At 37.8% G+C, this 13,345-nt stretch overlaps 1 protein-coding gene across 1 annotated transcript in view; it reads right to left on the minus strand.

Moving 5' to 3' along the window:
* Positions 1–13,345, minus strand: part of LOC145767602 (vacuolar protein sorting-associated protein 33A-like) — a 212,535-nt gene that overhangs the window by 26,383 nt on the left and 172,807 nt on the right. Inside the window, exon 7 of the mRNA XM_082579455.1 lies at positions 8,200–8,405. Within this exon, the coding sequence (XP_082435581.1) occupies positions 8,200–8,405 (206 nt within the window). The remainder of the gene's footprint in view (positions 1–8,199; positions 8,406–13,345) is intronic.

A 13,345-nucleotide genomic window follows, 5' to 3' on the forward strand; every position in this document is an offset into this window, starting at 1 on the left:
TCCTTTCTTCTCTGTATTTCGTTTAGAAGTATGGTCTTCTTGGTACTTGTGGATAGGGCCGAGTCGAAGTAGAAGAGTAGTTTTGTCTTTGTTTTTTTTTCTGGTAGAACTTATGGTGGATTGTGCCGTCTTTATGGTGAAGTCCAGTAGTGAGAAGGCGTTGATTGTTTGATTGAATTTTTATCTTTGGACTGGGAAAGCTTCTTGCAGAGCTAAATCCTAGGAGTTTTGCATACTTGTAGATGTAGAGTCTTTGAATCACTGACACAGGCCTGGTCACCTAGATTGACAGAGTGAAGTTTCCGATTGTTGAAGTCTTGTTGGCGGGGAACTATTCCATCCATTAGATGCCGTTGAATGGAGAGCAGTCCTTAATGTGTGTTGCTCAAGCGCACACCTCGAGAGTCGAACAGGCGCCGCTTGATCTTGAAGCTTCTTTGTTCCAACGAGCTAACCAACTGAGCTATAGGGACGGACGTTGTCTGGTGTTGGTAGTTCTATTTCAAAGTTAATAGCTGTAAATGCCCTCAATCAAGCTCTTGATTGAGGGCATTTTGAGTGGCTAAGGCTTCTCTGTCGTTGACCGTCCGCAAGAATGTGTCGTCAACGTATCATCTGTGGAGGGTGAGGTTTGTCTGCTTGTGCAGTGTTTGCTTTTTCAGGGTGTCTATGAAGAGGATGGCTAGGGTTCCAAATACGGCGTTTCCTATTGGTAGACCAGCAACCTGGCTAATGGCTATAGAACTACTCCTTGAATGTGAAGACATTGTTTTGAAGGATAATCTCGAGGAGGGAACCGATCTCTTCAGGGTGGAATGGGCTGCAGAGTTGTGTTCTTCCCGTCAACAGTTTTTGCATCACGTTGTTGATCGCTTCCTTAGGAAGGACGGAGGTGTACATTGCTGTCACATACAGGCTGAAGGAGAAGTTGTATTTTCTCAGGGTGTCTCGTGGCATGTCTCTGAGTTGGTTGAGTAGTTCTTGACTGTTTAGCGACAGGCCCGTTTGTACTTGAGACGATTGGACGAATCTTGATGTCAGGTCCTTCTTTGTGAGTCTTGATCAGGTGGTAGAACCGTGGCATACTTGATAGGTTGGTGATGTAAGATCTGGTCACGTGATATGGTAGTTGCGCTCTGGTGGCTATAGTCCTCCACGTGCTGTTAAGCTTTCGTTCTATGGTTGGGACTTTTGTGATCCTTGAAGTATTGTTTACTTTTGGGTCGCTCAGGTGCTGTTGGGCCGCTGCATCGTACCTTTCTGTTTCGATGATGCAAAATTCACCGCCCTTTGTTGCTGGTGAGATGGGTCAATTGGGCATGTCCTTTGCTTTTAAGCTTTTAATAAAACTTAAGCTTTTGCTTTTAAGCTTTCGAGAAGTCCTTCTTTAACCACTTCAGCTCGGATGGCGTACTTGTACGCAAAGAAAAGTGTTGCTGGAAGACGGCGGACGTATATTTACGCATTTTGGTACATGATGAAAAGACGGATGGCAGATACATACGTCTTTCGAAAATTCAAATGTTTGAATTATTTTTGGAAACACTATGTCTTGTTCTTAAGGGAAAACACCGAAAAATGTTAAATTTAATCCCGTCTGAGCTACATCGCTGTCGGTAAACAATTCCGTCCGCAAGTGGTTATGAGGTAACTACGTCACCTAATCTATTAATCAACGAATTCAACAAAATTTCACAGTAATAACGCCTAACAACTCAGAAACTCGACCAACAGCAGCTTCAAGCTAAATAAAAGAGTCGCATTAAAGAATGACTCACTGACTTCAACACCATTCGTCATAGCACTTGATTAAGCATTGTTTTACAGTAATTGAAGTTAAAGATGAAAAAGATTTCTCGTATAAGTAGATGGTTGAAACAATCTCAATCAATCAGATGGTGTGAGAGTTAGACACGAATAATCGTTTCCAAGGGATATCCGGAAATATGACAATGATTTTTTTGTATCTGACCTGCAAAATAGAATTCCCATAACATAATTCAATCACATATTCTTTTTCACGGAGCTTAAGGTTGTATGCATCTTTGATGAACGGATTGTTGATCGAAAAGCTTCCATGTTGAGGATCTTAATGTCCCGCAAAATCATGGTTAAAATTATTAGTCAACTCATTCAAGTGTTAACTCACAATCCTCAGTCACTCTTAACTTTTCACCAATTACACCTCCATTCCACCAACATTTTCCACTGCAGATTGGCTTCTACAGTAGTGTACTTTTTCCAAGTCATCTCTAAAATTTGTCTTGATCCTATTCCAAAGCACTGCTTTCCAACCATTTTCCGAATATGCTTTGAAAAATCTTTGCCCTCTCAAACTCCGGTTCCAGAATATTTCCAGGACAGGCCTTTTCTTTCTCTCTTTCATTTCGAATTTCAATTTCTCCAATTCCAACTTTTTGTCCAAAACAAGCTTGAATTTTTCTCTAATTAAGGACAAAATTCCACATATGATAACACTGTATTCCAAAACTTTTGAATACTAGATGCACTTTATGACAAAACAACTAAAATACACAAATTTAAATCATCAAAAAGTTTACTTTTGTTAGTCTATTGAACAATTTTGCTGGATTAGTGAAGGCGAAATATGTCCGCTTTACAGCTGTGGATCGGCTAAGAGTAGAATGGGTTTTACAGTCAAGTTGCAACTTTGCAATGCTTATACAGGTTCATCAATAATTAACGTTACAAGGGATCCATTCAAAAACTGGCAAAGGAGACGAACGTGGCCTATGGAACCATGTTTACATTTCTCAAGAAGGATTTGAAGATGAGCTCATTCAAGCATTGAAGGAGGCACGCTGCCAAACCTTATGATCAGCAATAAGAAATTTGATGTCCAGCATCATTTTAACAGTCAGAATGATCATGTTTGGTCAAGAGATGGTGACATGGAACCCAGGGTAGTCACTCGGAGACAAGGGGCGGCATCAGTGATGGTGTGGGCCACAGTTAACGAATCAGGAAGGAGTCCATTGATATTTGTGGCCCAAGGAGTAAATTGAAACAAGAAAACTACCGAAATGATATTCTTGAGGGTTCATTGTTGCCTTGGGCAAGGAAACACTTAAAAAAACATAATTGGTCATTCCAACAAGATTCTGCCCTTTCATATGAAGCTAAGAGAACGCAAAACTGGCTTTCAGCCAATGTGCCGTTCTTCATTTCAAAGGAAGAACTTAACACCACCAAAGTTTGGAAGTGCTGAAGACTAATCTGAAAAAAAAATGGACCTAAATACATCAAAGAGTTATTCGTGACTCTTGCAGGTCCTTTTCAAAGCGGCTCTGACTTGTTATCGACGCAAATGGCGGACACATTGAGTAAAACCTGTTTTTCGTAAATATTTGTTTATTTGACAATAATATTAGGTGATATTTCAAAAATAAAATTTGGTAACGGACATACATTGATGCAAAAATCTTTAAATTTGAAGACCACAAGAGCCTCAGCTCTTCAATATTTAGCGTGTTAACTGTTAAAACTACTAAGCATGATGGTTTGTGTAGGAAAAAAATTTGGGTCTGGTTTCAGTATTACAAATTTTAAGGACTATTGAAATAAAGTAACGGACAGATAGAATTGGGAAAAACCACTAGCCAGACTTCACATGCACTTTTTATCTAAATTCAGCTCCCAAACCCAATAGATCAATGTTTTTTTTTAATTTGAGATCTACCCCCCATCTTAAAAGTAGTATTTTTTGCTAATCCCTGATGCAGTGTTTGCGCAACAATTAGTTTGAAACCTTGATATAAAGTAACGGACAGACATTACAAAAAGTAACGGACAGATCCTATCTCATTATTGAATTTTTTTGCCACACTGAACCATGGTGATGGAAAAAATGTTTATTTCCGAATAGGAAAATTTATGGTTAGCAATTTCGGAAAATTTTGGTTGAAAAAAGGTTGTTTTTTAAAAAAAAATTGTTTTAATATTCAAAGGCTACCATTACAATTATATACATTATACATAAATTGCATGCATTTCTGAATTTGTTGTCATGCATTTCCAAATAGTGGTGCTACCCTGCTTTTTCCAGCCCTGCTGAAGTGTTGTTCTATCCTTGTTCTTTCATTCCTTACTATATTTTTATAGTCTTATCAATACTTGCATCATCATAGCGGTCACTTGTTACTAGTGGAAGATAAAAGCAATTTATTTATAGGATATAAATTCTGGCAATTATCTTTAATTCATGGAAATTTACGACTTTTTCAAGTCAATTCACACAATTTGAGTTATGGTATCCCCAAATGTGATGAAGTTCTGGTATGTAATAGGAAACATTTCTCTCTCCTCCAGGGATAAGGCGTGGAGTGGCTATAGCCTGCACAACATCACTTGTAGGGTAATCATGGATGTCCTCATCCTTTGACCATCTCCATGTTGATCCTGATATGTTGGGCTGGCTTTAGAATAACATTTGACAGTTACTCTTTCTTCACTTGCAATCAAAACTTGTTAATGACATTTGCAGTGAGTACCCAACAATTGTTAGAACAAGCATCTTTGATATTTCCCTGACTCAAAACATGGTCTTCATTAACGAATCACAACTATAATGGGAATTTTTTTATTAAAAAAGAATTTACTTATGACTTTTTTTTTTTACTTGAAAAATTTTTTTCAATTTATGAAGGGGGGTCTAATGCGCTAGGGCTAGTTCCCACCCTCCCTTTCTGACTACATACATAGTCATCTCGACAGTCTTGGTGTTTAAAGCCCTATTTACAATCAACACAAATTCATGAAAAATATGGTAACGGACAAACACAATATCAAACTTTCATAAATCTAGCTAACTGCTCTAGGCTGCTGCTGAGCTGAGTCGGAGTCTGCCTCGCTTTCTGACCTAGTCTTGTTCTGACACGATCCCTGTTCCATATCTCGAAAGCTAAAACCTCAATTGCTAAGGTAACAGGGATCAGTAGTCAGTAGATGTAACAGAAATATATTTCGCACTTGCTAGCGCATCGTCAGTTCTGATCAGAACTGATGTCTGACATCCGCAGGATGCAAGTGACATCACAATACACTTTATTGATGCGATGTATTCAGTCTTCGAAATTAGCGTCAGCAAATGGCGCATTAGCGTCGGCAATAAAAATGCCGAGGCCACACGAGCGCTTGTAAGGTTAGGGTTAGACATTCCTCCCAGTCGTTATGGCACAGCAGTAGATTTGTTCCTTAGTTAACACCCTGATTGATCTCTATGAAAAAGAAAGAGGCGTGTGGAATCACTGTGGATTGGTATCAAAGCCCGAAAACCGTAAAACGTGGATGCTTCATTGCGAACGGCAAAGACGACCGTAGATTTACAGCCAAGCGATGAGCCTCTTGATGTGTCTGATTCCAGTGCTGACGCGACAACCTCGTGCTCCGATACAGCATCTGATGATTCCGATTCTGACAGCTAGTTCTTTATCAAACAGACTTTGTGTTGTTCGCAGTATCCCAATCGTGTCGAAATTATGTTAGTGTATGCGTAAATCGAGGAAATCTTCTCGCAGGGAGCTATTAATTTGTTACCGGTACCTGGTTTAGCAATTGACGTTATTTTATGATAATTCAACGTTGCTAGATGTCGAATTAATGTAAAACAAACGTAACTTTCTTATTAGGCATTGTTGTTACGCAATATAACCCGCCGGGAAAGTTAAATCGATTTGTGCTGACTCGAACGTTGAATCAACCCAAAATAAACTTACTTTTCCCCCTTGAGTTACTTAACGTGAATTACTGTAACAGCGTGCGACGTGCGTATCTTGTTGCTTGCTTTATCGCTACTTTTGGCATTATTACATCACAACAAATCAAACAGTGCGGTCGTGATAGACTACGTCTAGTATATTTTTCGCTTCTCGTTTAACATGTTTTGGTACAATTGTTTCGTAATAAACGTTCAAAGCAATTGCCGAGGCAATTTAATCTTTTGTTGTTTGGCCTCGGCAACGTCTCTGCCGAAGTAAAAATGTGCTAATTTCGAAGACTGTATGTTGATGCGTGTCGAAGTTCCGATGGCTGTCACGTGCTTGTGATTGGCAGCCAAAGAGCTTGCTTCAGTCGGATACGTTTGGCTGCCGAAAAAAAATTGTTTCGAGGCCTGTTAAACCAATAATAATACAAATTTACGCAGGTCGTTTTGCGATAATCTTTTAGTCTAATGTTGTGTAGCGCTCTGCGTTTCTGCTTAGGTCTTTTCAACGTTTGTTATCGTCATGAAATTGTCGTTCTTTTGCATATATGTAATGCTACCCAGGAATTCAACTAATTGTGCAGTTGCGTTTCAGGATTCTGAAGGCGTGATTAGGAATTGCGTGCCTCTCAAGAATTTGCATGCCCATAAGCTAAACGCATTCTTGCAACCGGCAGTTTCAATCACATATACGTAGTTTTTCGTCTTTTCAACATTATAGCCGGCTGCATAGCCGAGTGGTGAGAGCCCTGGAACAACAATCGAAAGGGCGCCGGTTCGACACCGCTCAAGAGCATGCGGCTGTGTCTTTGGCAGGACACTTAAAGGCTTGCCTGAAGGTGGACATGAAGATTGGCTAACTTGCCTTCCCGTCCACTTGATCTAAATCTTCAACCACCAGGTGTAAGCCTGGATACGACAAACAAAAACAACAACGTTTGTTTGTTTATCTTTATTCTACATTGCGGGAAAGCGGACTTGAGCGCTATGCATCGGTGTACGCCTTCCGACATTCACCTGACCCACGCTGCAGCCGACGGCAATGTCTGTTTCCGGTTGTCTACTCTGCTTATGACTTAAAGTTGGTACTACCCATTACTCGAAATCGATCACTGGGTAGAGGCAATTATCGTAAAGTTTCTTGCCCAGAGAAACAACAGCAAGTACGGGTGGCTGGAGTCGAACATGCAGGCTCTCGACTGCGAGCCCAACACACTAACCACTCGGCCACTGCTGCGTACGTTATAGCCTACAGATGCTGAATGCCTCAGTGACTATGTATATCGCGTCCTGGCCTTCAATTCAACACAACGAGTATTAATTTTGGTGTAGAGAGTATGTCAGAGTACGGTATGATTTTTGGTTCAATCAGTACAAATGATTTTTGCCGCTATCAGAGCACAGTCTGATTTTGCTGCACCCAGTATGGCTTAATTTTGGTGCAGGTCACTATAATATGCTTTTGGTACAGTAGTGATATTACTTCTGGCTCCGTCAGTCAACGTTCAGTGTGTAGTTTCCTGGGTTGAGCTTATGATTTGAATTATGTTCTGTTGTGGAAAGACGATTGCAATCTTTTAAGTTATGTTAATTAAACTATCATTCAACGTTTTATAGGCAGAGAAAACTTTTTCTCGAACCGCAGAAAATTTCATTGTCAGATCACCGCTTCAATGCGTGATGGAAATCTACAGATAAATCTGCATCAGGCATTGCAGAGTGCAAAAAACAGTGTTGCAGAACGCGTTTTCGAATATTAAATTCTCATCAGTGCAACTACGTTTATGAACGCAATAACAACGGTTAAATTTAAACTCAATACAATACATTACAAACATTATAAGGACATATTCTCAGTGTTCAATTGAATATTAATAAATCCAGAGACATCAGAAAATCACTTCCCGCATGCAATTCCAGACCGACATTACTCGCTTGAGGTTTTTTTTGTTAAAACAAACTTAATGTTCAAAGAAAAAGTTCTACCGTTCGAGAAAAAGTTTTCTCTGCCTATAAAACGTTGAATGGTAGTTTAATTAATTATTTCTGAAAGTTCCTTGGTTTCATATTATCTGAATTTAAGTTATGTGGTGACAATAAAATCATATATGTAATAAAGAAGCCCAGACCTCATTCTCGGATCATTTCTGAATATGCATTGTTGCGCCCAAAATGTCGCTGTAGACTTAGTATTACAGCTAGGCATGGGCGGGATAAGTTAAGTTACCTGCTGTCCGCTACAGTTGCATAAAGATCGTCATGTGGTATGATTCAAAAATTAGTATTTGGGCTGCTAGCAAAAAATTGCACACCCCTGGCTATAGAATTAGGGAAATTGCAACGAGCTAACATGAACCAGAGATTTCTCATGTTATGAAATTGAAGATAACCAAAGGTTTACCTTACTCAAAAACGCGGCCATAATAACAAACCATTCTACAATGAAGGAAGGTCACTCACACAACAAACAGACAAACCTGAATAATTTCCCGTTTGTAGTGTTCCAAAACTTTTGATCGAAGCCCATTGTTAACTATGCATTGAAGACAGAGCAATCGAAGCACTCGTGTTAAAGGACGTTTCTTGAATATACATTCTTCAATAAAAGGGTGAATTTTATCCGTTCCCATCCCGTTAAGGATTTCCTGTTCTGTAGAAAGTGCGTCCAAGAAATAATCATCATCTGAAAGCAAGAATGGTCGACCATGGGACATTTATTACATAAATGTGTCATAAAGGTGTGCTTGCTATTTGGTATAGATATTTCTTCAAACTAGCATAAATTTGTATGTAAACCATGTAATATTAGGTGAAACCTGCAAGTTTAATTGATGTCTATATTTTTAGAAAATTTGTGGTTATCTCTACCAAGGTGCCTGACATGACAATTGTTGTGTTTTTAACTCATTCAACAAGAGTCATACAAAAGTCTTCTACTTGTATTCAAATCGCAAGAATAAAACAATACTTTCAAAAGGCATTCAACCAAAATATACACGGTCAAACAAAACATGAAGCGCAGATTAACCAAAACACAAAAGAGAAGACCTAAGGGATAACCTACGAAAGCAAGGTACATTGTTTCAACGAAAACAAACCAAATTACAAAACACTAGAGATGTACCGATCGCCTCTCTGTTCAAATGTCGTATACAGTTTTACATGTCCGTGTGATTCGGCATTGACATACATCGGTATGTCCACCAGACATTTGACCACGAGAGTACGGGAGCATTTGAACTTTAGAGACTTAAAGAATAGTGCCATCAAAGACCATATTATGGAGTGTTCCTTTTGCACAAATCGAAAATTCTCTGCTGACTCATTTAAAATTTTACGCAAAGGCAAATCCCAATTTGACACAAAAATTCAAGAAGCGCTATTAATCAAACGCTACAACCCAAATTTAAACAAACAATTATTTGCTGGCGGCGCGTCCATTCTACTAAACATTTACTAAGTTAGATGGATCACGTTCCCTGTGGTGCTAATTCGTTTGTAGTCATGTGGTTGCCTTTTTCTGATGTAATTTTGTTTTCCGTCCGTCTGTTTGTTTTCCACACTATTGCTTTTAACCGCTGCGTATTTCTTGATGCTTACAATTAGTTAGCTAATTACCTTCAAGAAGTTGAAATTTATTGCATTTTATTAATATTTTCAGATTCCTGATGAGGGCTTAGGTTAAGCCGAAAACGCTTGAATGTTAAACTATTTTGTAAATATGTAAAAAATATATACTGTTGTAATGCTCAACCCTGTGGTATTGTTGTGTCTTGCCTGTCTTTGGTATAAAAAAGCAAACTCTCAGCCGAAACTATATTATCATATCTATATATATTTAATAAAACTACCATTCAACGTTTTATAGGCAGAGAAAACTTTTTTCTCTCTACATTAAGAAATTCCAAGTCTAACTACTTAGATTGCTGGAAGATGGAGACTTCCGTTTCTTCGACTTGTTGTTTTTCTTTAGTCATTGCAAACAAACTGTATTTATTCAGAAATGTCTGCAAATAAGCAGGCACTAACCGACCAATGCAATAAACAAAGAAAAACGAAACACATGATCATACACTGCTTCAACGTGTGACGGAAACCTACCAGAAATTACCATCACAATGTTCAAATTTTTGATGCGTCACACTCCCATGACTTCTTGCGAGCACCTTTCAACATTGGTTGCTTACAGTGATTCTTTCAATTAAACAAAACGTTTTGTTGCAGCAGTTTTGCGTTGTTCGATTCTGAAGGAAGTTGTGAAGGAGACTCAATTTCTCCAATATTTATCATTTGTGTTTCTTTTTTACTCTCAGCAGAATATAAAACTTGTAAAAGTTTTTCATCCATACGATGTCATCAATGAAATTATATCTCAAATCGGCATAATGATGTGACATCATTTAAACATTTTATCGAACAATGAATTAACAAATTCGATCGTGGGACACTCCAGAAGCAGAAATATTTAACTTGACATGAAAATTTAGCCTCTGGCGATTTTTGTTCTGTAGCCTAACTTTCAAAATCACAAAACTCACACTGCGCTGTCGTCAAGAGAGATAGTGATGAGCGTGCTACACCACAACAAGTAACGTAACAGAAATAGCGAAGAGCAAGTATCACTATAAAGAAAAACACAAAAATGTGACGCAAATCGACCACATCAAAAGACATAGATGGGTCATTCTATTATAATACAGTCACACTGTGTAACCCACCCTCTCAGAATTTCTTTATTTTTTAATATGTTAGAGCTACTGGAAAATAATAAAGATTAGCATTTACGCTGTCAAAATCCATCAAGTGGTTTTCAAGATATCGACAGTTACATTTTTGCCACTAGAGGCGCTGTTTTCGCATCACAAAAACAAAAAAGGCTTATAATTCTTATTTTTTAAGATACAGAAATAATAAAAATATGTATTCTTATAGTTTTTGGGGCAAGGAATTCAAATATGTTATTACATTTGTGAAAAAGCAAAGAAAAACACTTTAATTTATTGAACAAAAGTTTTGGGGTGCTTCATTTCAATGCCCCATATCTCAAATCTGCAAAAAGATTTTTTGCCCCAACCAATGCTAAACTGTCAAGAAAAGCTACCTGCTTCATGTGCAAAAGTATGATAAATACGTTTTGTTTCAAACTTCTGCAATTGACAAAAATGTTTCATTGCTATATTCACAATGTTTTCAATCAATAGACTTGAAGTGTAATATGGTACCTAATACATGATCACATTTTATTCTGTTTGAATTAAGGCACTAATGATGCTCTACAGTAGCAGAGCGAAATGCATATTCCATAAATAGGGCTCTGCTGATTCTCCATGCACTTTTAATAAAAAATACATGATCACACAGCATATGCAATATGCATTATGATGTCAATCATGGTAAATGTTCTGGAGTAACAAGATATCCAGGCTATTGTTTCATGTGTAAAAGTAAGATCAATGTAATTTGTTGCAAACTTTTGCAATTGTCATGAAAAAAAACAATATTAGACAAACAACATTTTATGGGTAGCCTACTTCAAAATGCACTTCTACACAGTACACAATAGTTAGTGATGCTATCTATGATTTGATATGTAGATTGAATGTAGAGCATACACAAAACTGCAATATATCAGGACTGAAAAGTGCCAGTAATAAGTCAAGGAGAAACCAGAATAATGAGTGCAAGATTTTGCAGGGTTGATCGGTTTAAACTGGGGCGGTGTAAACTGCCCGGTTAAAACCTGGTTTAAACCGGGCAGTTTTGACCACCTATTACTGGTCAAAACTCCTTTAGTGTATGAATCAAGTTGCTTTTCAATTGAATTAAAAATATTACCCTCCATGTTTAGTAGTGATGTTCAACTATATTTTGTTTTGATCAACAATAACCTATATGCTGGATTTGGAACAAAAAATATTCAATTTCTCTGTTTATTTTTGATATTTCAGTCAGTTGGTATTTTAATTATTGACATTTCAATTGCGTGGTTATTTTTATTATTGAGAAAATTCAAATTCTAAAAATAAGTTTCTGATGAACCAAAAAAAGCTTAGTAGAATGATGAACCATTTGCACAGCCAACTGAACTACAAGAATTTATTCTAACAATCTTTTTTATGAAAAACATTTGCCATAAAATTTGCGCAACATTTGCCCTCCCGTTGCGTAGCACATAAGACGTAGCACATAAGACGTAGCACATAACACGTAGCACGACATGTAATGTCTTGTTTTTGGCGGCGCTGAAACAAGAGAAAAATCCAAGATAATTATAATCTTTCGTATGAATTTTGCAGGCAGCCATCTGTGGCTGCCTGACAGGTCGGTATTGGCGGCCATTAATGAAAGTTCAGGCGGCAATGGCCGCCAGCTATTTCGAGGCCTGCATATCAAAATGGTCACAACTGCTTTTCTATTTCCTAAATAGCCCATAGCCCAGGTAGCCGACCATTCACTACATAAAAATATTTTTCTGGGTTTTCACCGGTTAAAACCAGGTTTAAACCGCTTTGTGGTCAAAACCAGTTTTGACCACTTAGAGATCAACCCTGATTTGATAGTTTGACAAAGATTTCTAGCTAATTAGTACAGTGGCAGCCAACCCTCAAATAAAGAGAGGGCACTCAATGATGATGAATAGAAAATTACAGCTTCCACTAAGATAATAACGCAAACTCTGCATCAGTAATTTGATAAACACGTCCAGTTCTGCTGATGCTCGGTGCAGCAACTTTTGATATAACTTAAAATTGTCTTAGGAACATATAAAATATCATCATGGTTTGGCCATTGAAACGTTTGACGTGGCCCACTGGGATGCATGAACTTGACTAAAAGTTCTTCATCAGCTGCTGCATCATTCAAGATAATACCAATCCACTATGCCTGGTCGTATTTCACTGCAACATACTCCTCAACATTGAAGTTTTCAGTTTGCTGATGGCTATCAAAAAATTTGAAACCACCTGCAAACAAATGATCCTCTGCTATGAATTTAAACCTGATGCTTGCAATACATTCCGAGGAAAACAAATGATAGCTTCTGGTCCCTGGTATTGTGTGGCCTTGAATGTATCTTTTATTTGAAGCTAGTCGAATATCAATGAGCTTTTCTTTGGATAAAAATAAAAACTGATTGAAGGCATAGCTGATTTGCAATAACTGTAAGCATCTTTCGCTGTCAGAATTTGATTTTGGCATGGCTGAGCTAAATTTTTGTGGAAAAGTTTTCGCTTAATTGCCCCACCAAGTCCATCACAAGAAGTCTTGTCATGACTTGTAACAAAGAAATTCTAATTTGCAGAAAATCCAAAGAGCTGTTGATGATAGGTCAGACTTAAAAAAATTTGAAGTTTTTTGTATTGCCCAGCACACCCATCTGAAAAGTACATACTCGATGGGTTGAATGAATGGATAGTTTTGTTTCAAATAGTGAGCCAATTCTTCTTGTATTGCAAACACAAACCTTGTATTCTGATTCAGGTCATCAGAAAAGAAGGCCATGCTCTGTTGAATATAAGATGAAGTAGATACTGCAGAGCATCATTAGTGCCTTAATTCAAACAGAATAAAATGGGATCATGTATTAGGTATATACCGTATTACACTTCAAGTCTATTGATT

This window comes from Aplidium turbinatum, chromosome 3 (assembly GCF_918807975.1).
Source record: "Aplidium turbinatum chromosome 3, kaAplTurb1.1, whole genome shotgun sequence".
Lineage (NCBI taxonomy): Eukaryota > Metazoa > Chordata > Ascidiacea > Aplousobranchia > Polyclinidae > Aplidium > Aplidium turbinatum.